The sequence below is a fragment of the Falco rusticolus genome, chromosome 14, assembly GCF_015220075.1.
Source record: "Falco rusticolus isolate bFalRus1 chromosome 14, bFalRus1.pri, whole genome shotgun sequence".
In the NCBI taxonomy this organism is placed as follows: Eukaryota; Metazoa; Chordata; class Aves; order Falconiformes; family Falconidae; genus Falco; species Falco rusticolus.
In genome coordinates, this window is record NC_051200.1 from 6523249 (window position 1) to 6546445 (window position 23197).

At 39.2% G+C, this 23197-nt stretch overlaps 1 protein-coding gene across 2 annotated transcripts in view; it reads left to right on the forward strand.

The window, feature by feature from the left end:
- TENM1 (teneurin transmembrane protein 1) overlaps window positions 1-23197 on the forward strand; it is a 344632-nt gene that overhangs the window by 264973 nt on the left and 56462 nt on the right. For both annotated transcript variants that reach the window (XM_037408500.1, XM_037408501.1), the window contains 6 exons: window positions 282-543; window positions 3448-3715; window positions 9229-9372; window positions 14093-14342; window positions 15242-15262; window positions 19374-19606. In XM_037408500.1, coding sequence (XP_037264397.1) covers window positions 282-543; window positions 3448-3715; window positions 9229-9372; window positions 14093-14342; window positions 15242-15262; window positions 19374-19606 — 1178 coding nt within the window. The remainder of the gene's footprint in view (window positions 1-281; window positions 544-3447; window positions 3716-9228; window positions 9373-14092; window positions 14343-15241; window positions 15263-19373; window positions 19607-23197) is intronic.

Below are 23197 nucleotides of genomic sequence, written 5' to 3' on the forward strand. Positions count from 1 at the left end.
CGTTAGTATTGATTCTAGTTGATAAATAGAGGGGAGGTGGGCCAAGTCACGGTGCAGTGCTGTACCTTGCTATTGATGCATGCAGGGAGAAAGCACAGAGATGTAAAGCTTCTTCGTGAATACCAAGGTGACACCGCGAAGCTAATACTTGAATGATTTCACATAGTAAATTAAAGGCTGTAATGAGCAACATTTAAGTTTTTGTTTGTGATGTATTGAAAGTTGTGGTAATATGATGATAAACCAAAAAGAAACAAAGCAATTTGCTTTCTCTTTTCCAGTTTTGACCTTGTGGCTGTTGGAGGCATCTCTGTCACTCTAGTTTTTGAAAGATCTCCTTTCATATCTGAAAAAAGGACACTTTGGTTGCCTTGGAATAGATTTGTCATTGTAGACAAAGTTGTAATGCAAAGAACAGAGCCCAACACACCATCTTGTGACGTCAGTAGTTTTATCAGCCCAAACCCGATCGTACTCCCTTCACCCTTGACAGCATTTGGAGGGTCCTGTCCTGAAAGAGGAACTGTAATTCCAGAGCTACAGGTAATGAAAAGCCTTTCAAATTAATAATTTGTTCAGTGGTAGAAGAAGTTCTAGACAATTTTAGAAGATGATACCAGATAGCAAGCGATTAACTGCTGTGATGTTATTCACTTGTCAATGACACCAATGTATCTCTCTTTAGTAATGTTTTACAAAATTTTTTCCTTTCTTTTCCTTTCTTTTCCTTTCTTTTCCCCCTCTCTTTCCTCCCTCTCTTTCCTCCCTCTCTTTCCTCCCTCTCTTTCCTCCCTCTCTTTCCTCCCTCTCTTTCCTCCCTCTCTTTCCTCCCTCTCTTTCCTCCCTCTCTTTCCTCCCTCTCTTTCCTCCCTCTCTTTCCTCCCTCTCTTTCCTCCCTCTCTTTCCTCCCTCTCTTTCCTCCCTCTCTTTCCTCCCTCTCTTTCCTCCCTCTCTTTCCTCCCTCTCTTTCCTCCCTCTCTTTCCTCTCTTTTCTTTCTTTCTTTTTTTTCTTTTTGTTAATATCTGAAAGTGCTTTATTTCTTACCTCCAAGTAGAAGAAAGTGAGGAGTCCTAGCATGATTTATTATTGAAATCCTGATTTATTTATAGCGATGCACAGAACCATTCCTAGGTTACAGATACACAGTACAACTTCCCCATACATCAGTGCGAGACATGACCCAGGATGCTTTGAAGACTTCTAGGGATGTTCTGTTCACATCTAGTTCTTTACAGTGGCATCTTCACTATATGCTGCCTTCTTGGGTTTTATTACTTTCCTTCTCAGGTAGAGCCATTTTTACGTGGTCTTTAGGATTGTTTTTATTTAAATGTCTTTTTTCTTGACACTCCTTAAGTTTAGAAGTAATTTCTAATCAACCTTGTATTTAACTGTTCTTTTATTTGGGACTTAAAGGAGGTTGTATGAGTCAAACACCCAACAAAATACAGCTACACAGGTTTCAGATCAGGTTAGCCTGATTTTTAGTGTGTTGTTTGAGCAATAAAGCCCCTTTTGCCTTCTCTTTAAATGTCACTGAGCCAGTCTGGAAGATATTTTGGAGGCTACCTATAGACATGAATATCTCTGAACTTTTCTCTTTTTCTTGTAAAAGTGCTACTGATGAAGAGCCTTTATTCTCCATGTAAAAGGCCTGTGACTGAACTCAATTATATCTAAACATCTCCATAACTATTAAAAACATTATCACGTTTCAGCTAGTTGATGGCCATAGTGTTGCTTCACAGAATGTATGAAGTGAAACTAATGAACGTGAATTAAGAATAACTGATACACACTGGTAAGAAAAAACTGGGTCACATTACTCCACTTGAGGTGTCCCTGGGTCATCTTTAAATGGTGAGGTACCCAAAGATGCAGTCTGCTCAGAGAGAAACTGCCCCCAGTCCTATTTTTTTTTTGTCATTGCAGGGTTCTTAGTGTGTTAAGTTTCATTGTACAGTACTGGGAAATGTACAAGAATTAGCCCAGAATAATAGGAGAAGGAGATATATTATCATGTATTAATGCATGAATATTTCTTCCTGCTTTTCTATTAAAAAATGAGAAAACATGTCAAATATATGACAGAGGGGGCAGCTGGGATGCCAGCAGGAAAGAAGGGGAACACTGCAAATCAGGAACAATAAAGGGAGCAGGATTTCCCTGGCAGCGCTACATTTCATATGTCGAAGTGACAAGTGCTGGCAGGCCTCCAGCTGTACTGCAGCAATCCTGTGACAGTGATAGTGGTGCAATGTGTAAATACAATTGTTTTGAAAGTGAAGTAATCTATTGTTAAACAAGAAGAATTTTAAAACTGGGAAATGTAAACAAAACAGTTTGTGTTTTTCCAAGCTAGACGAATTGATCGTTGTGGCAGGTTGGCTTGTCATTACAGAAATACACTAAAATTCTTAACCTTATTAAACACAGACCAGTTTTTAGTGGCTTTTGAGTGACTGTGGCGGCATCCTCCAAGAAGCTGCTCTCTTCTCGTGCCCGCTTTTCCTCACAGTCTGTCCCAGAAGAGCTCCTTTCTCTGAGGAGATCACAAGAGCTGAATCCCTTTTTGTAGCTCCAAGGCCCGTATCATTCAAAAGGTCAAGGCCAAGCTTCTTTTTTCCCCTCACAAGCTCACAGTCTTTGCAGTTCTGCTAGTTGCTGAGGGCTTACCTTCGTTGCAGCCAGGAACTGATGCTCCCCCACAGTGGGCATATCCGAGCCAGCACTAATGGAAGTGATTCAGACAGCAGTGCTGACAACAGTGCCCTGGGATCTGAACTCTGGTGCACACCCTGGGGACTTACCTGGTAGCTAGATGATCTGACGACCAGTTTCATCTTCACTGCCATGCGTCCCCAGTTAGCTTGTTCAGTATCTTATGCTGCACCGTCGTATGCCGTGCCCCTTCTTGCTGGAGCTCACCCTTACTGCTGGCACTTCTGCACAGGAGATGGTTTAGTAGGAATTCTTTCTCAGCTCTCCCCAAGTTAGAGTTACTACCTCCAAAGCAGGATAGTATCTTCAAATCGCAATGTAATATGTTTAAGTGTGTGTGTATTTTAAAAACATCTTTTCATTGTATTCTGGTTAAGAACACTTGTTAAGTAAACCAAATAAAGGAGCCAGGGTAAAGGTTAGAGCTCATATGTATGAATATGTCCATGGAGAGTGTTTTCTCGTTGGTAGATAAGAGTAAAGCATTAGAGGAAGAGGCTCTTTATCCAAATAGACAGACTACCATCCAGTAAGTTGACCAGTTTCCAGTCTTAGACGTTTTGTAATATGCCTGGCTACTGCATTGATAAAATAAACTCAGAAGACATTGGTGTTTTAAGTGCTGCTGTGTTTCCATCGTGATTGTAAAATGTAAAATAAGCACCTGCTTTTATAATTGTGCATTTTTCTTGCCTATAGTTATAATGATATGTGTTTTTTCCAAGGTGGTCCAAGAGGAAATCCCAATTCCTTCAAGTTTTGTGAAGCTGAGTTATCTCAGCAGTCGAACACCAGGGTATAAAACTTTGCTGCGCATTATTTTGACGCACACGACCATCCCGTCTGGAATGACAAAAGTCCATCTGATAGTTGCTGTTGAAGGACGTCTGCTTCAGAAATGGTTTCCTGCTGCAGCCAACTTGGTGTACACATTTGCCTGGAATAAGACAGATATATATGGACAGAAGGTTTCTGGTCTGGCTGAGGCAATGGGTACGTACCTTGATGTAAGCAGAAGCGCTCACACCCATCAAGCCAGGAAAATACGGCTTATAAATTTTGTTGCTTCGCTTACATTCTTTTAAATCAAATGCCTCTTTAGCTAAAGTGACTCGTATGATTTCCTAAGAACATTTATTTTCTTGTTCTTCCAATGTCATCTTTCTAATTTAATCAATTTGAAAATCTCCTTTTCCCTCGGAGAATGGTTGTGTACTAACGGCATTACATTCAGCTGTCTTTGTTTTTGAATGTTACTTGGAATATGGCCTTTGGTGTGGCATTGTTTCTGTCGTTTTTTGGCTGTGACATTTAAAATGTCATTTCCGCTTAGGGTTTACAAAATTCTAACTTTTAGGCATCCTTTCTTAATACATTTTGTGTCCCCAACAGTTAAAACTAATTGATTTGTTGTTTAAAGATGTTTGGATGAAAATCATCACGTTTCATAGGCTTTCCTTACTGAGCAGCACAAGCAACTGTTCTGAGAATTGCTACAGGAGTGTTGTCTGTGCAAATACATTTTATTTAGCCAGCCATTTTTTGTCATTAATTTCATTATTCAGGTTTTAAAAGCCTTGCTATGTTTTTTTTTAATTGAATTTGGGGGTCTGTTGCTTAATGGACTAACCTTATAGACAATCTCCATTAAGATTATTTACCTTACCAGCAAAGCTTAGTCTTGGGAATAAGCCCTGTTGGCTTCTTTAGCGGTTTTGTTTTGCTTTTTAAGTCAGAGGAATTATAGCAAGCAGGACTGGCAGGATCAGGCTATAAAACAAGAATCACAAGGGCTACATGGAGCCATCTACCCTCACGAGGAATATGCCTCGTTCTATATATGAAATGCTGTTCCGAGGGGCAGCCAGAAGCTCTCCAAGATTTGCTGTGTTGTCCATACAGGCAGCGTGCCTGCCGATGAGCCCAGGCAAAGCCGAAATGTGCCGTTCCAGTCTGTGCGAGCCCTGCAACTCCCAGAGCATCTAGCATGTGGCGGCGTTACTGTGTGCTCCCAGCCAGGTAGTCTGGGAGGCAGCCGCGTGGAGAGGCGGTGGGATAAAGGAGGATTGTAGCACTTTCATTTCTACTTAGAGAACGATGCAGACATAGCCGCTGGTGTCCACAAAGGGTTATGAGACCAAAATACGGAGTGTGATTCACATCACACGATAGGAATGTATCAGAAAACAAGTTGCTTATCCTTGGGCTGTAGACCCACGGTCTCCTTCAACAGATACAACCGTAGGCTGCTGCCAGGAGGGACATTCCCACGTTCTCTCCTTACCCCTGGGCCACCGCTCACATTCATTTGATCATGAAATGAGCCAGATCAGGAACGAATTCAGCTGAAAACTGAAGCAACCAGAAAATAAGTGATAAATTTTCAGCTTCATTAGTTTCCTGATCTGCTATGAATACTGGTGCAGAAGCTCAGGTCTTCTCATTCCAGCTGTAGCTCACACATTACATTGGCCTAAAGGGGTCAAAACTCCACCCTTAGATGATGCAGCGATTCTGGAGACCTTGCACTGTCTTATCTGCATCTGATCCATCACATCTGGCTCACGTCTGCAGAAGGGTTGGTCAGATGCTGGCACTGCCACCAGAGAGGGCTCTGAACGCCGCAGGTATGCGGTGCAGGGCAGGACTGCCAGTTTCGGCTCATCTGTCTGATGAAACCTCCTCGTTAGAGGGCAAATCTCGCCCTAGCCCATTGCAGATCAAGATTCCTACCAGTGTTTTGCAGTGAGGGGAGGTATCGAATGGCTTGTTGGCTTCACTTACACATACTTGTGCAAATTTAGAAATGGAAAAAAATGCCAGTGTGCCCTTTGGCACTGCTGTGGGTGGTCAGGCAGGACCAGCCGGGTCCTGGGGGGCTTCCCTCGGCACGGCCACACATGGCCCATGTTTGAAGCCTGTCACTGCACGTTGCCACTAACCTGTCTGAGAGGGAACAGCTGAGCCTGCCCGCTCCCACTGCGGCGTTTAAGAGTCTTCTGATGGTCACGAAGTCCAGTACATATCTGGACTTTAAAACTATTTAAATCTAATACATAACATCTTGTGGAATCATACTGTACATACAGATTCCCAAATTAGAAGTAGACGAGCATAATATGTTTAAATATGAATAAAGCGTACACAATAGTGCTGGCTAACAACTTTTACATTAGTTAATTGGTGCTTTTTTTTTTTATCCTGAAAGTTTAAGTTACTTATGCTTCTTTCAAAATAGAAGCAAAGATCTTTATATTTTAAGTGCATTGTTAGCATGCTTTGTTAGAGTCCAATAAAGCTTTATATAATTTGACACACTGTAGTACTCGGGGACCTTTATCTGCATCCATTATATGAATTTTTGTCAAAATAATTTCCTCTGCCAGTCTCTTATCAATATTTAATAATGCATTCCGTTCAGTTTTCATTTTAATTAAATTAAATTGCAGCAGGTTGAAGTCCTGGAACTCAGGACTACAACCATCTGCTTTTGGTTTTATAAATCCTATAAACATCTTTATTTTTCTTCAGGGTTATTGACAGCAATGATCACATAACCAGTTACAGAAAAGAAGACTTTCTGAGCATATTTCCACACAAAAGTGGTTCTGTTTAAATTTGAGAAGTGTTTACTGGTGTTTGTCTAGTCCCCAGGTCCCTAACAAGGCCATTTTCTCTTCTCAGAGTAACAACTTGAGGTGATGAAGTGACATTTTTTGTTCTGAATAAAAAAAAACATCATGTGGGTATTGACACACAAAACCTTGGTGGTAAAGTCTATGATGTGCCCTTGTAATTTAACACAGGAAAAGGAAGGATTTCAGTAGAAACCTCAATAAATGCTCCTGTGTAACTCCGTATGTGCTCAGTCTTACAAGCCCTTGCACCCCCAGAGCAGCATGGAGTGTTGTGCAAGGACTGACACTTCTGGGTGTGAACATAAGCCAGCTCTGAAGCAATCTTAGCTCTTCTCTAGTTATTACTCTGCTTGTTACTTTGGTTGAGTTCATTATATCTGTTGTTCAAAGAGGTATGATGTTGGTAATTACAAATATTTCAGGAAAGGTTGAAGTAGAGGTTACTGTCCTGTTTAATCGTGTCCTTTATATTTTACTTGTATTTTGGCAACGGCCCTTAAACTGTGATGTGCTGGCGCTACTGGCAAATTACTGTTCATTCTTCGAAATAGTTGTATGAAAAGAACAGATTTTTGCTATGGATGATTTCAGTATATCTTTTGAAATCCATTTTGAGTCTGCGAAGAACCATACTTGCCAGCTGTTAGTGTCCAAAACCATAGTCACTACAGTTCTCCTTCATGCAGTGGAATCTCAGTCACCTCAAAATAGGGCTATAAATTAATTTGCCCAGCAAGTGATGCTCCCACAATAAGGGTAAGCTGACTGAAATTGTCTTTTCACTTACAAAATTACAATGTTTTGCAAAACCTGCTTATTTTTCAAGTGGCACCGCTGTCACTTGGCTGACTTTACGGTTGTTATGCTTTGCCTTGATTACTTTGCATGCAAAACGATAGATAGGAAATTTTCATGGATGGTATGTCAGTACCTCCAATTAGATGGTTCAGGAGACCCTGCTTTGAGATCACACCAATATTCCTTTTTGGAGCATAGACTTCTTTCATAAATGTGTGTACGTATACGTAGAAACGTGGTTGTAGGCACACACGAAGTGTGCCTTTCACCGATGAGAAGGGACTAAAAGGCAGCTGTGCACAGTAACTGTGAGAGAAGGGAACGGTGACCTTCTAAGAAAGGGGATGATAACCTCTAGAGGGTGTTTGGCAGCACACAAACAGCTATAGGCAGGCAATAGTACAGTGTTAGCTACGGTCCTGGTAAATATGCCACCGTGGATCTGTTGGCACAGGTTGTCGGATGGTTTAAATGGTTCTACCTCCCTTGACCCAGATAGCAGCATGGTAACTCACAGCAGCGGGTGAACTGTCCTGTGGGTCTGTAATGGTTCCGTAAGCAAGGCTGGGTGACGTTGTGTTATAGGTCTTTACTCTTTTCAAGTATACACATCTGACCTGGGACTGGGTGCGTTAAGTGCACGAATGGAGTAAAGATGCTACCGCGTAGGTGGCAAGTGTGAGGTTGCTTCTTAGGAAAAGTCTGCCCGTTATCTTCTCTCTGCATTAACACCTAGAAAATAGCACGTCTGGTTACTGAACCTTGATGGCTCATCCCAGCACAGGAGGGGGCTCTTCGGGAGGCAGCTCCATGCCCACAGCTGGGCACCCAGCCCAGGGAGTTACTCACAAACATCACTGATGTTAGTCGTGACAGCTCCTGTAACAGAAAAATTGGACAGGCTGGCTGCTGGCCCCTCAGACTGAAAACTCTAATGTTTGAAACGCACAATATTTACGGTACTTAAGGAGATGTGATTTTTACAAGTCAGAGTTTAGCTGCAAAAACAGGTTCTTGCTGCTAAAATGATGAAGCAGCTCTAAGTGAAGTTGCTGTAAAGAACAGCTTTCAGTTTGCTATCAAACATTTATCTTACAAAAGCAAATGCTCCCTGCTATAGCTGGTCAAAATATTTTGATTGCATCTAGTAACGGAACTTCAATGGTATTAAAGCTATTTATGGTTCAGGTAAAATGTACCTAAAGCTGCTACACAGAAAAAGTGAGTTGAAAACATTGAAAGTGTCAGAAAACTGTGTTTTTTTAAAATATTTTTATTTTGTATCTTAAAGTATTTTTAAAGATATTTTTATTTTGGAAAGGCTGAACTACCTCAATAATTCCTATATCAAATTTTGGAATTTGGTATCAAATTAACGTTCTTCCTTTATGTATGAGTTGCACTGAAATCTAAAAAGGTTAACTAGAGGAGATTAATAACTTTTTTTTATTTAAAAGAAAAAAAAAGGTTGGTATATTAGATACACCAAAATTAAATTTTGAAGATGTTTTTTTTGTTTGTTTTCCTCAAGTATGGAAGAGGAGATTTTTTGATCAGTTTGAGCAGCCCCTCAAAACCACCACCTTAGGGAAATTCAAGATTTTCAACATGTATTTTGGCCAGCCTGTTAACATAAATGTTTAATTCTAGAAATTTTCATCTTGGCAATCCATTTCTGCATAACTACAGTTTTTACAGTTAGCAAGCAAATTAAAATCAGTTTCTTTTAATATAGCTTTTTTTCTGTTTAAGCTTTCTTCAGGTAATTAGCAGAAATGCAATAACCCATCAAGCCAGGAGTCATTGGAGGAGATTTATACTCTTAGGAATCCCTAACTGATACAACAGTAAATTTTGTGCTTTGAAACTGTAGTAGCTATAGCTGTAATAATATACTAATCACTTAAAACCCCTTGTAAAAAAAAATACCATTCAGCAACAGCAATCAGGCAGAGGAAAATTAGTGGCATCATTACTTGACAGATGAGTATCAAAACCTGGAATGAAAAATTGCCTAGTAGTTCACAGAGGGAAAGGTAGACTGATAGATCTTTAATTATTTGTTTGCAGTATCGGTGGGATATGAATATGAAACATGTCCTGATTTTATTCTCTGGGAGAAGAGAACAGTAATCCTTCAAGGCTTTGAAATGGATGCTTCAAATCTGGGAGGCTGGTCCATAAACAAACACCATGTATTAAATCCACAAAGTGGTAAGTCCGTCCATTATTTAACTGGCCATGCAGAAGAAGAATACAAATTTTAAAGGAATTAATTGTGCAGATTTTAAGCATTAAAACCTACACTTCCTAATGTGTAATCCTCTTTGAATGTGCACCCTCATTTATTGAGAACTGAACTGTAAATGCCTTCTGAAAGGATATTTTTAATGTTCTGGCTCCCAGGTACGAAACATTAATGTCACTAACTCTTGCAATCACCAACACATTGTGGTCATTTGGATGGGAAAAGGGCACGCTAATTCAGGTTGAGTCTCACGGTTGGTATAGAAGTACCATGTTTTAGGTCAGTTTCTAGTGTGTTATATTATCAGTGAAGTGTCTACACCCCGAATTCATCCTATGAGTAACATCAGTTAGTAGCATCACAGCACAGGGAGACAAGCCAAGCATGAAAACAGACCAGCCGAGTGAGAGGTAATGCTTCCAAAATGCCAGTCTGCTACGCAGGAGCTTTTGTGGCTGCCCACTCTGTGGGGAAGCACAGTAAGTTACTCTTCAGGACAAGCAATCTAGCACCTTTCAAAGCATTAAGGAAAAAGACTGTAAATGCTTTTGGTGCCACAACATTTACCCTGCATAGGGATTCTTCAGGCAGGGAGACTGGAATCTGTTTCCTTATTGCTTTTATTTAATTCCTGTCTTGTTTTGTTGGTTTTTTTTTCTTTTCCTCCCTTAACATCTGTAATCGGGAACTAGTGGGATTAAATTATTAAAACAATACTTGTAGGGAAGTTATGGTAACTAGAAAAATATGGCTTTGCCAATAAAAAAATATCTCACTGTCCAGGGGAAGAGAAACCTGGGGTCAGATTTCAGCACTCATAAATCAGCAGAGTACTGAATTCAGTAAAATTCTCTCAATTTGCTCCAGCTGAGAGTCTGTCCGCTAAAATCTATTTCATCTGCAACTTCTGTTAATGAAGATTCATACACAGATGTATGGCTGTCAGGTTTTTACAAGTTCTGTTGTTGAATGCGCAGCTACAGTATAAATATTCCACATACAAAAGGTCAGATTTAGTTTGTAAATTATCTGGATTTCTGTTTTGATTTAAAATAGTTTGACATTTTGAACAGCGGTTCTTTCATACCCTGTCTTATTGGTTTGTATAGATTGTCTCTTTTAAATGCCAGCTATTGACATTTAACACAAAGAGAAATCTGACCTCAGTCAGCTCAGCCCCCAACTGTGAGCCCCATAGTCTACTCCTTAGTGCCAATTTACCACTTGCATAGTTTAATTTCAAGACTAAATTGCTGGCAGTAACTCCAATTTATATGACTATCTGCTAACTGCAGTGCTTACTACTATAATTCACCCCATAGGCACTAACATGTTCTGAGATTTTGTAAAGTATATAATTATAATCTTGAGTGGGGCTAAATCGCTGCTTTCCTGAGCACGGGGTACGTGGTGACAAATTGCTTCCTGGCCCCGTCTCAGCTTGTGGCTGAGAACACCAGAGAGCGCTGGCCTGTCAGCCACACGCCACCGCCTCCGAAATTGTCCAGGCTGTGTCTGCTACCCCAGCCCAGTAACAAGGGTGGGGAATGTGCAGCTTCTCATACCTGCTCCTCTTCCTCGTGTGTTCCTACTGTGCTGGGCATGATCTAGGCTGAAGTTGGGAGGAAGCTACTAAGCATCTTTATCCATTAGTTAGACACACAGTCTGGGGAGGGGGGGCATAACCACATCTGACCTGAAATCAGTGGGTCTCTTCTGTTTACAGTTTGCCTGTGAGAGCATATTCCAGTGAGGATGACAAAGCCCAGCCAGAGCTCAGTGATATCTCAGATGTTCCTTATGACTATAGTAGGCTTTGAGCACGCATACCTGGCTCCTATGTAGCAACTAGAAAAGCTTGTAGGAGCAGAAAAACAGTGACTATACCATAGCTAGTGCACACCTAACAGAGCAGCCTATAGGCTCGTATTAAAGCAACAAAACCAAATAATGAACTGTATTAACCAAAAGGATAAAAAGAATGAATGTGCTTCTGGTCTTATCTAGAAACTAGTGAACTGCTCTTCCATTTCAGATATTTCATATGTACTTTAAATAAGGACAAGAATATGATTCAAACTTAGAATTATACATTTCAGACTTATCTCCATGCCACTGTGAGTGAAATTAAAAGCATGAGTAGCCTTCTCAAGTATGAATATATTGAGATTTTTCGCTTTAATTAGAGCATTCCCTCTGTATATATGAAGAGCTGCTCTTTTTAGAAGCATGAAACTTGCATCTGTTTTTGAAAGACTTGTAACTGGGTATTGGAATTATAATATAAATGTCTTTCTGAAAACTTGCTGTTGCAAATTACAATTTTGTGTTCAAACTAAAACTGGAAGCACTTGGCTTGGTTAGTTAACTGGTCCTGAAGAGCTTATATCTAACAACTTCAGCCACTGAGCCTTGGCTTTCAGCAGGTCTGCTGCTGTGTGCAACGTTCCTCCTCAGACACAGGGTGCATATGCTTGCCTCCCTCCCCATAAAGCCTATTCATTTTAGAGGTGTTACAAAATAAACAAAGTACAAGAGAAGAGTTGTAAGAATAGATGCAGTTTCACAGAATGGCACTTCATAGCACAGTGTAAGCCGTGGAGGTACAAGTATCGACATGCGGAAAGCATGGCAAGTAAAAACTCTGTTCTCTTGCCTGATGTAAGTATCTTTAAAAAAAGAATGAACAAAAAAAGTTGGCCGAATCCAGCAGCAGAGATATGAAATAACATATATTGTTCCAATGTGGCTGTCCCTGGAAGCTAGCTTTTTAAGTGTATGCAGTTTTGCCTCAATGTGACTGTTAGGTTAACAAAGGATTGCATCCTCTTCTCAGCTATACTAAACGGTTCTTTTCCCACCTTTTTTTCCCGTCCAGTTTAGAGGTTTGATCACTTCTAATTTGTGACATGATTAGAGTTTAATGTTTTCTAACACAAAGGTTTTGGTCAGTTTGGAAGATCTTCAGGGCACTTCTCATAATCAAGAAGAGAACACATGCCGTAAATACTAGTTCCTGTATAGAGTCCTTTTAAAGACACCTGTATCTCATGAACACAAACAAATGTGCTATTAACTGATTTTTCAGAGTATCCTCTGCATTAGATTTTTCTTCTGATGTGCAAGTGTATCGATTCCATTTTTATTTATCTGGGGGAAGGAGTAGTAATTTTACAGGGACTTTATGCTTTAAGGTGATTTCAGCCCCAGTGCAACACAGCATCGACTAAAAGCAGCAGCTCGAAAGCCTGAGATAAGCGCATGCTTACATTTATCGACAGCAAAACAAATTCTCCAGAGCCCTAATTATTTCCTGGCATTTGTGTGAGGCAGTGGAAAGATTACCTTTACACTGTTAATTTCAGAAAAAGGGTAGCATCTTCATTTAGTAGTATTTTTATCTGGTGCATAAGGGAGGATATTGCCATTAATATTACTGGTGTATTTCAAAGATGCTTTTTTTAAGCCAATGATCAAACAAATATATGTATTCCATCCTTTGCTGTTCAGAAAAAAATTTTCAAAAATATAATTCCCTTAGAATAGCTGTGACAAGAGATTTTTAGCTTCAGACTTACCCGAAAGCCACACACACAAAAAAAAAAAAAAAAAAAGACAACCAAAACTTGCATCTGTTTCAACAAAAGTTGGTAGAGTCAGTCCATAAATACATTTGCTGTACTTTGGCCAAAACTCAGACAACTTGTACTTCCTGCAGTATCTAGAATATGTTCATTTCTCAGATTAAAAGTCCTCCAGAAAGTGCATCCCCTTTTTTATTCCTTTAATGTGTTTATTCCTTTAATGGTGCCACTTTCGTGAAGCACTGGGATTTTCGAGGGAAATGAGATATTTTGGACGATTCAGAAATAACCTAAATCTTACAATAACATGAAATTTTAAAGGTACTTCTTAACTATATTACCACATTGTTAGTTAAACACTACAGCTGTCAGCTTGAAAAAATGCATCCTTGTACTGGTTCTGGTATCACCAGCCTAGTAACTGGGAAGACTTTCAACAGCGTATGCTGCCGAGCAGTTCTAAAATACTGACACGCTGGAAAGTTGTTCTAAACTTTACGGTAGAAATTAATATATTCTCGCTGGTGAGATATTCACTTGTGCCTCAGAATTACTCCTTGACTCTTAACTTGGCTTTGCTGCCAAATGCGTGGCACCATTCTTATATACCATGAAGGACTTGCATTTAAATTTGAATATTGATTTTGTACTGCCACTCAGCGCTCTTTTGTGAAAAATGCATAGCAGTCCTGCTATTAATCTCCTTTAATTAAATATTCAAACTACCTAAGAAATTCCTCTGCTGCCTAATAAAAATTTATGAATAAAATGAATATTAAAGTAGTAATCCCCAAGAAATCAGATAGTACTGCAATTAACAGTCAGTTTGTTAGAGCATTAACCAACCATGAGTTCTTCTCATGATGTTGGCTTTTAAAATAGCCACTAACCACTAATTGGCAAAATGGTGATGATGAAATCTGGGACTGAACAAAACTGGAAGAGATTAGAGGAACCCTGTGACAGCCTTTAAAAGTTCTGATGTTTGTTACTGTTTTGGTAACCTGGTTTTCTAGAGGCTTGCGTAATTCAAAACTGCAGAATCTTTTAAATGCTATACATTTGCTTTTTTTGTCTCTGTTTTCTCCCTTGCCCGCCTTAGGAATTGTACACAAAGGAAATGGTGAAAACATGTTCATTTCCCAGCAGCCACCAGTCATCTCAACTGTGATGGGCAACGGACACCAGAGAAGTGTCTCTTGCTCCAACTGCAATGGCCTTGCGCTCAACAGCAAACTCTTTGCCCCAGTTGCTCTTGCTTCTGGCCCTGATGGTAGTGTGTATATTGGTGACTTCAATTTTGTCAGACGGATCTTTCCCTCCGGAAACTCGATTGGCATATTAGAATTAAGGTAAAAAAATAATTAGCTTTCTCTGACTACTGTTCATAATCCTGTCTGTGATGTGCCTATGAGAACTACAGCGAGCTTTTTTTTCCCTTGGGAGTTAAAGACGACCCACATGTAGTTGCATTGTGAGTCATGTCTCATCAACTATCAAACAAACTCATCACAAAACTTACACTTACTTTAAAGTCATCTGTTCAAAAGGGCATCTTAAATGGCCTTTAGAACAGGTTTTGCATAATGAATTTCTATAAAATGCAGAATTAATAGAGCTTTTTTTTCTTACTGCGAGATTTTTCATACCTTTTCTCAAATAGTTAAAATATTCCATGAAACACATTTTTTGAAGAAAACCCCCTAATTCAATAGCAAATATGTAAAGAATCATGTCAAGTCACAGCACTGTGGCTGAAGAAGGACTTCCCATGTTTAAAATTAATACCATTAAATCATTCCTCATCTGTAAAGGAGGATGTGACTGAGTTTAAACAGACAAGAGCCGACCTGGCATTGCAGCCTGACCTGGCGCAGGCTGGGCCAGAGCCCCCACTGACCCCTGTAATTACAGCTCCAGCTTCCCAGTCCCTTTCAGGGCCAGCGGGGGTGGTGGGAAAGGTTCCTGACACTAATACACTAGATTTCTCTTATTTAACACCCATGAATCCCCAACTAGCTAACATTGCTGGTGATGGAGATGTGTGCTGATTGTTCAGAATTAACTTGGTACTGTGCGGGCGGTGGAAAGGAAGCAGTTTGCGAGAAAGATATGATACTGAGTAACAGGATAAACAGTGTTTGGTTATTGGGATAGATCTCTGTGAGCAGGCAGGCAAAGAATACAGCTTTGTTGAGAACTAACATTCATTGTCTTTTTCTTTTCTTTTAAACCTGATCTGTCTTGCTAGGAACAGAGACACAAGACACAGGTAAGTAAAACACAGTAACAGCAATATGTGAACCATGTTCAAGGAAACAGCCTTACAAAAGTCCTTTTAGAAGTCTGGATTTAGAGAAACACTCTGAATTTAATCAGTACAAATGTTAATCAAGTTCACCTTTGTTTATAGTAAAGCAAGTTTGATTTGTTCTCTTTGAAGGTATAAAGTCTCCTTCTAAAAATCACTTTGCTGATCCCTAGCAGAGATGGAGAGGTTTAAACCCAAAAGCTGGAGATGCATTTCATAGCTGTCATACTCATTTCACACAGTGTTTGAATGATCATAGATATAGCTAGCCAGGGAAACCGGGAGTTTTAGCAACAAAGAAATAATAAAAAATGCTTTATAGTCACACAAGAGGACTCTACTTTAGTGATTCTAGGATGCTACAAACTTTAAAATCTGCCGCAGTTACAGAGCGTGCACAGCAGACTCCAGAACTGAGGACTGTGTCACAGCTCAGTCCTTGCTTCTCCAGCTAAAGCAAAAGCAAGTGACTTCCCCTCTTTCCAGTCAGCATTTTGGCAATAAAATGTACACGTTTCTTTAAAACAATGAACATTGCACACGAGGCTTCTGCAACAGACGGTGAGGGAGTTGGTTATAACAATCCAGCTGCAGAAATGCTGTTGCATGCTAGAAAGAGACAGCAAGGCACTCTGTATCCTTAGAAACAAACTTCTTGGTATCTCAGTACTTAAATGAGATAAATAAACCAGCAATCGTACAACCTAAAGTGATACCTTCATGGCATAGTAGGAAGCAGAGCATGGACTGAGTGTGTGTTTGTAGGATAAGAGTACTGGTTGGAATTACTCGCTTTAGCCACAAGAATGCCTTTGAATACTATAGATTATTTGCCAGCCTACTTACAGATGATGTCACATCTCATATATTTCACAATGAAAACTTAAGAGGAAAGAATAATTCCTAGTTGGTAAGTGCAAGGTTCTATTTTTTTAACTGAGGAATTGTTTCCATTTGCTTTAAACTGACCAGTATCTCTGTAAACTAAAGAAAAGAAGTTCACTTTGGTGAACTTACTCTGTAATGCATTCAGAACATCAATCAGGTTTTAAATTCAGGGGTCTCTTTTGTAAAGTAGAAATTTTTTAATACCTACTCACTAGGACTAGTTTCTTGAGATAAGCTTAAACCTTTATTAAATCAAAATGTGATTTATTTCTAGTTTACTTCTACTCAGTTACATAAATCCTAATAATTACAATAATAATTGCCTCTGTCAGTATTCTGTCCAAGTGAAATCTTGGAAAATTGGAGGAAATCACTTGAAGTTAATGTAGTCTTTGAGGTTACGGGGAAGTACTCAGCAGTCCCGTTGTATGCCATTCTCTTGTGGCTTTACAGTCCATGGTCATGGTGGAAATTCCTGGGAAAATTCTGCTCAAAGAAACAAGTGGAAGAAGCATCTAAAAGGCGTCAGATGCTCATGACGGTCCAAGCAGGAAAAGGCTTCAAAATTCAGTTCTTCAACACAAGTTTTATTCTCCAAAAAAGCAGGGGAAAAGGGTTCTTTTTACCAGGACAAAGAAAATACTGTGTAAACAGGGGTAGAGCTTGGAGACTAGTAAGCAGAGAAGGCCACTGATCTTATTTTTGACTGTTTTAAAACAGCTTATCCCATTTGCTTTTCTTGTCATCAAGATTTTAATAAGAAATAACAAAACTGTTTAATAACTGGTAAAAAAGGAAACTAGGCTTTGCTGTTACAGGGAAGAATTTTACTACAGGGTAGTAATAACTTGTTCTGGAAAGATGCGTTTTACATCCTAGTCTACTTGATATAGTTTTTAATGGGCTAATTTAAATAAACTCAGATTTAGATTTGATTGCAAAATTCTGCAAAGATATCAAGTATTTTTTACTAATACTCTTTAAATTTAAACATTGTAGTATGCAAGGGTTTGAGCATAAATATCAAGAGTTTTCTAACAGCTGGTCTATTAAACGCAACAAGGATGCCAGAAAGCATGTCTACCAAGAGGGTGTATAATGACCCCTGGTTCTCTGCAGTTTCTGTGGGATGAACAATGTGTTTGTTTAACATCTAGAATTCTCCTTGCAACTTTTTGCACAGAGGTATTTTATTAAAAAGTCATCTTTTGGCTGGCCAGTCTCTTCTGAGCTCACTCCACAGAGCACAAATGATTTGTAATGTTTTCAACAAAGTTTTGTAATATTGGTGATACATGATTTGGCATTAATTGCTTCTAGCTCATGCTCTTACTCATCTCTCATCATACCACTGTCCTCTCATTCCCTGTGTTTCTTTGGACTGGGTTCCACATCTGTTCCGCAGCTGTAGGAATATATCTCTCCCTATACTTCCTTCTTCTGTCTTTTATAAACATTTGTGACTAAGGTCAGCTTTAAGCTAGTCTAGCTTGTGGCACAATCCTCAGAGATGCTGAGTGGTTTCTGTCCCTTTCTGGATGGAGAATAAGAACTAAGAGAAAAAGTGCCAAGCTCTATCACATTTATCATGGTACAGCATTAGCCGTATCACTTTTAAGTGGAAATAAGATTTCAGCCGATCATGTGTTAGAATTTTCTGAGCAATATGTAGAGTACTCAGTAGACTGCTAAAATAAAAGATGCTGGCAAGTAATTTTCACATGGTTTTGCAGCATTGCTCGGTAAGGTAGAACTGTATAATAGGTGATTAAAGCAGCTTAGTATCTGCCTTAGCCAAGAAAAACTTCATATTTAAAGAGGCTCCATCAACCTGAAATCAAGTCAGTAAAGTAAGTCAGTACCATCTCAGATATTACGTATCTGTCCCGGAGCCTCTGCCAGTTCTTCAGTTCTGTTTTATCTAAATTCATCCTTTCCTGGTTTGTTGTGGCATGAAAACCCAGCTCTGCAGGCGCTGGATGCCAAGCGTTGCCAAACCCACCACAAAAAGTACTGACAAAGCTGAGAGGAGTAACTTGTTTCCTAAATTCGCTGCAGCAATCTTAAGCATTAATTAATTACACCAATGTTAATAAAATGTCTCTAACAAAAAACAAACAAAAACCCCATGAATTTGATAATCTTCTTAATCTGCAGAGCAGATAGTACAGGGGATGTGGGCAGGTCCATGTCTAGCCCAACAACCTGTCAGAAATCTCCTCCTCAGCCCAGAGAAACACAGCAGCGATAAAAATACTGCCTGAACACCTAAACATTCTGCCAGGCATTGCCCACTGCTACGCCTGTGCTTATCTCCCTCCATTTCAGTAACTGACTGTGATTTAAAGGATCTACACCTATCTGGATTTTTATTGTATAATCAGGACTACGCTGCAGCTCACCAGGCTCAGGATGCTAGCTTGGTATGTCATGTGCTTGGGCGATTTCCTCAAACTGGAAATTAAATTTGCACTGAAAAAGAAACAAAAAGTCTTACTGGTTAATAAGATGCAGCCCAGTTCTCCAATTAGGATTTATGATCCTCACCATTTAATTAACATATGTAAATATTTTTTTAAATAACATTTTATAATCTCAATAAGGCACTTCAGTGCATGAATTATGGTGCATTAATTCATGCCTAGTTGCACTGACATTACTTGGCCTTCTGCCTTGCTCCTGACAATACAGTCGGCATGAATTAAGTCACCATATTTCACACCTTCATATTTCCTAAGGTTTAGAAACAGATAAAAATAACCAAGAGTGGGTATTTGTGCCTATGCAGAACAGTCTGTGATACACTTTGCTGCAACTTGTAGATTTGTTTTCAGTGGCAAGAGTACCAGCACTTATCAGGTATAGAAAAATTACTTTGCTTTTGATAGTAATAATTATGACCAAGCTGAGGTCACTCCAGTTAGCTTTATACTGGGTGGCACTCTCTGCGTAAGCTTGCTGATACATAGCTGGCGGGTCGGGCTCTGCAGCCAGTACTAGTTCCTTCCTTCTGAGCAGTGGCACATGCATGAGCTACATTAAAGCTGGTCTCACGTGTGCCTCTGTCACCACCAAATCATTGAACAGTTATCTTCGGATAAGTAGAATACAATTGTTATGCTGCTCCAAACAGAGATTAAAAGGAGAAACCATTTAACTTGGATGCTCTTCTCTTCTGTTTTAGTACAAGCCCTGCACATAAATATTACTTGGCTGTTGATCCAGTGTCAGAATCCCTTTACTTGTCAGATACCAACACCAGAAAAGTCTACAAAGCAAAATCTCTTATTGAAACAAAGGATCTGGCCAAAAACGCGGACGTCGTGGCAGGAACAGGTGATCAGTGCCTACCATTTGACCAGAGTCACTGTGGAGATGGTGGAAAGGCATCCGAGGCCTCGCTCAACAGTCCAAGAGGTAAGAGAAGAGCATATCTGAAGTACGTTGTGTTGGTCATCTGTCATTTTCATCTGTTATTTAGAAACTCTGATGCAACAGGATGTACAAAAATGGGTCTGAGGTGATGATTTAACCAACTCTAAGCAAGCCAAGTCATTTTGTAGCATAAGCAATGGGCTCCAGCCAGCATCCTCCAAAATACTTTTTCCTTGCATGGCAACACTCCTCTTTAATTACCTTTCAATTGCAAGGTGGTAGCATTTAATTGTATTTAATTTTAAGCAAATAATATGGTCGCAAAGTCCATTTTTTAGATTTTGTGCACTCAGGTGATTCTCGTAACATTAGTGGAGCTTACTCATACTCACTAAGTCAGGGCTGTTCAAATCAGACACCCAGCAAAATCAAGGTTTTTTGGAACTCGTTTGTCCTTCCTTATTAAATGCGCGTTGCAAAATGCGAGCATCTCACCTCCTGCACATGCCATGAGCATTTTGCTGCGGCCTTGCCATCAGAGTACATCCTGTATTGTCACAGGCAGAAGGCGTGTGAAGCCTTGAATCCCTACCAGCACCACCATTAATCCCCTTGCGGTGAGCATTAGAACTGTGATGAAGTCGGGATTTGGTGCTCTAAAGCAGCTGATCACCCTCAACTCCCACTGAAATCCCTGGAACAAAGGGTACTCAGCAGCTCCCAGGCAGAGCCCTAAGTGGGCTTTTAGCATGCTTCCCCCGTAGCACACCGCTCCCTCCTAATGACTAGCTCTGAGGAAGGGTTTTGATTATTTCTCGTGAGCTAATAAAGGAAGGCTGTATATCAGCAGGAAATTAAAATGTATATCCGGGCAGAAACATCTCTTAAGACAAGCAAATAATCCTGTTTTAGAGCTTAGCAAGAGAGACATTGTAATTATAGAGTGACTTTAACATGGCTTTAATGGTAGAAGGTAAGTGTGAGGTAAGTACAAATAAATGTTAATCTTCAGGCAGCTAATTAACGTAATGAATCAATTCTAAAAATAGTAGAATACAAAGGTTTTCAGATCCTTTAACAGGAAAGTGATCGATGTTTTATTGCTGATTACAATTGATTATATCTAATTACAATACTATTAGTTAGTTGTTCCATCTCATTTTCTTATTGTGGAAGTATGTTGGTGAAAATTTGTAATATGCTATTTATTTTAAAATACCCATGCATAGCTGGCTTCCTTAACAATCGTAAAGAAATTAAGAGGAAAAAAAAGTACAATTCATGAGTTTTGCAGCAGCCATCAAATATTAAAAAATTAACTGTTAGCAGACAATGGCTCATATATTGGCAGATTCAGGTCATGGCTCCCAGATAGTTTTGATTTATGCATCTACTCTAAATTACATCAGTTTGAAATTGTCAGATTTGTTATGTTTTGGATTTTAATCTCAAGGAACTATGAACTGCCATATGCCCTTTACGTACAGGGCCTAGTTCATAGCTCCTTGAGATGAAAATCCAAATCAACCTGTAGCCACCAGCACAGTATGAACAATTGGCTGTGCATCACCTTGACAGTACATGTCCTTGTTTATCCCTAAACTGTCAGAGGTTGAATAGCCTCGGAAAGCAGTAGGAAGTACTTGCCTGGTACCCGTAGATCTATTATTTATTAAGAAACCGAAAAATCTCGCATACTTAAATACAGTTTTAGAGATTCTTTTGGATCACTCATTTTGCTTGTTCTTGGACTAATTGTCACATCAGAAGATGTCACATTTCTACTGAAATAATATTCAAACAGTATACACAAAAATATTTTTTCTAGGAGGCAGGAAACACAAAAATCTTGGTGAGACCTCAGGTTCACCAATGTCTTATCCTTGTTTCAAAATCTTCTGGCGCAAAGCAACACAGTTATGTAGTATTTGACCACAGAAATAAATGAATTGCTTTAATTTCTCACCTCTGAGATTTCTGCAGTAGAAAAATAGGTAGCTGATAATGCAGATAAAGACAGGAGTAATATATAATCACTTGCATTACCCGTTGACCACACAAGATTAGCATCTAATTTTTAAGATGATACAGAAAAAAATTTTGCTTTTTTTTTTTTCTCACTTGCTGCCTTATATTTGTCCTGTGTGTTCCTTTTTTTCCTGTTATATATGATAAATAAGTTTACCTCTTACTTGGGAGAAAGGTAATATTTACAAAAGGACTCCATTTAGTGGTCGTCTGACCTTGGTTAGCTACAGCTCAAAAGTTGTGCTCTCATTTTTGCTACCGGCTGCTTGAGGCTCTGAATGCAGGCTTATCTATATGACTCATTTTATCCATTTGCAAAATTGATAAGAAATACCTACTGCATAACACTTGCAAAACTTAATCCTGTTTAGTAACATCCTCAGGAGTATGTTAATAAGTAGAAATTCAAATTCTCTTTCTTATTTACTTTTCTGGATGAAAGTTGCTTCAAATGCTGGTTTAACTTTTTGAACTGATAACAATTTTTGTACTTCAGTGGGCATGCCTGTACATTTTGGGAGAGTCCTAGATCATATTCAAGTCTTTCACCAACTTTTATTTCTCATTATCTTTGATTTGACAAGACTGCTTTTGCCTAGTGACCAGGAATTAAATGCTAGACAGGAAAATATCATGAAGTCACACTAATCAATTATGATTTGATCTGCTTTCCGCAACTTTTATTTTGCAGGTAACAAACACATGGAGCTTTGTTCAGTCTGTTCCCACTTCTCTGTGAAGGACTAGAGATGGGGCTTAGCGAATATTAATCTTGCACTATTGTATGTTGAGCTGACTTTGAAAGATGCTTTTAAACATGCATGGGTGATATAGTTGAAATTTGAACTCCAATATATTATTTTTACTGCAACTTTCTTTAATTCTGTAGAGATCTCAGACTAATGAGTCATGTAATAGATGACCAAGTACTTAAGCAGAATGTGAAATGATACAAGGTGGGGACATAAAATAGGATCTGTGACAAGCTGAACACATTTATTACGCAAGAAGATATTGAAAATGAAGAAGTAACTACACAAGATATTAATCATTGACTGAATTCCAATTGCTTCAACTTTACCAAGTAATAGATTTTAATTTTGGGGTGGGGAATTCTGTTTGGTGGATTTGGGGACTTTTTGATAAAAAGTATTTATGGCACATCTAGTCACCAACACCATCATTTAAACGCTCTGGATTAGTATTTATAATAAGGCACTAGGGTATAGTGTTCTGATTTTAACTAGATTAGTCATTGAGTATTGGAGCAGTAAGAAGCACTAAAATTAATAGAAATACCTGGGCATTTTTCTACTTAGCACTGCACTGCAAAGCCAATGCCTGGATCAAAGGCATTAAACGCTTACCTACCCTGCCCTTCTGAAATCAGTGGGCTTTAGACATGTAAATAGGTTTGACTTTCCAAGCTTAATTGACAGAGGCAGTGAGAGGCTGAGGCAATCAAGTTACTGCATTTTTGCTGAGCTACAGTGTCTCCCAGTAAGTGTACTAAGAAAAGTGTCTTAGATTAATACCTGATTTCATTTACCTTGTATTTGTGACTGACTCGACTGTGATGAAACCACAAACTAACTAACTTTTGTG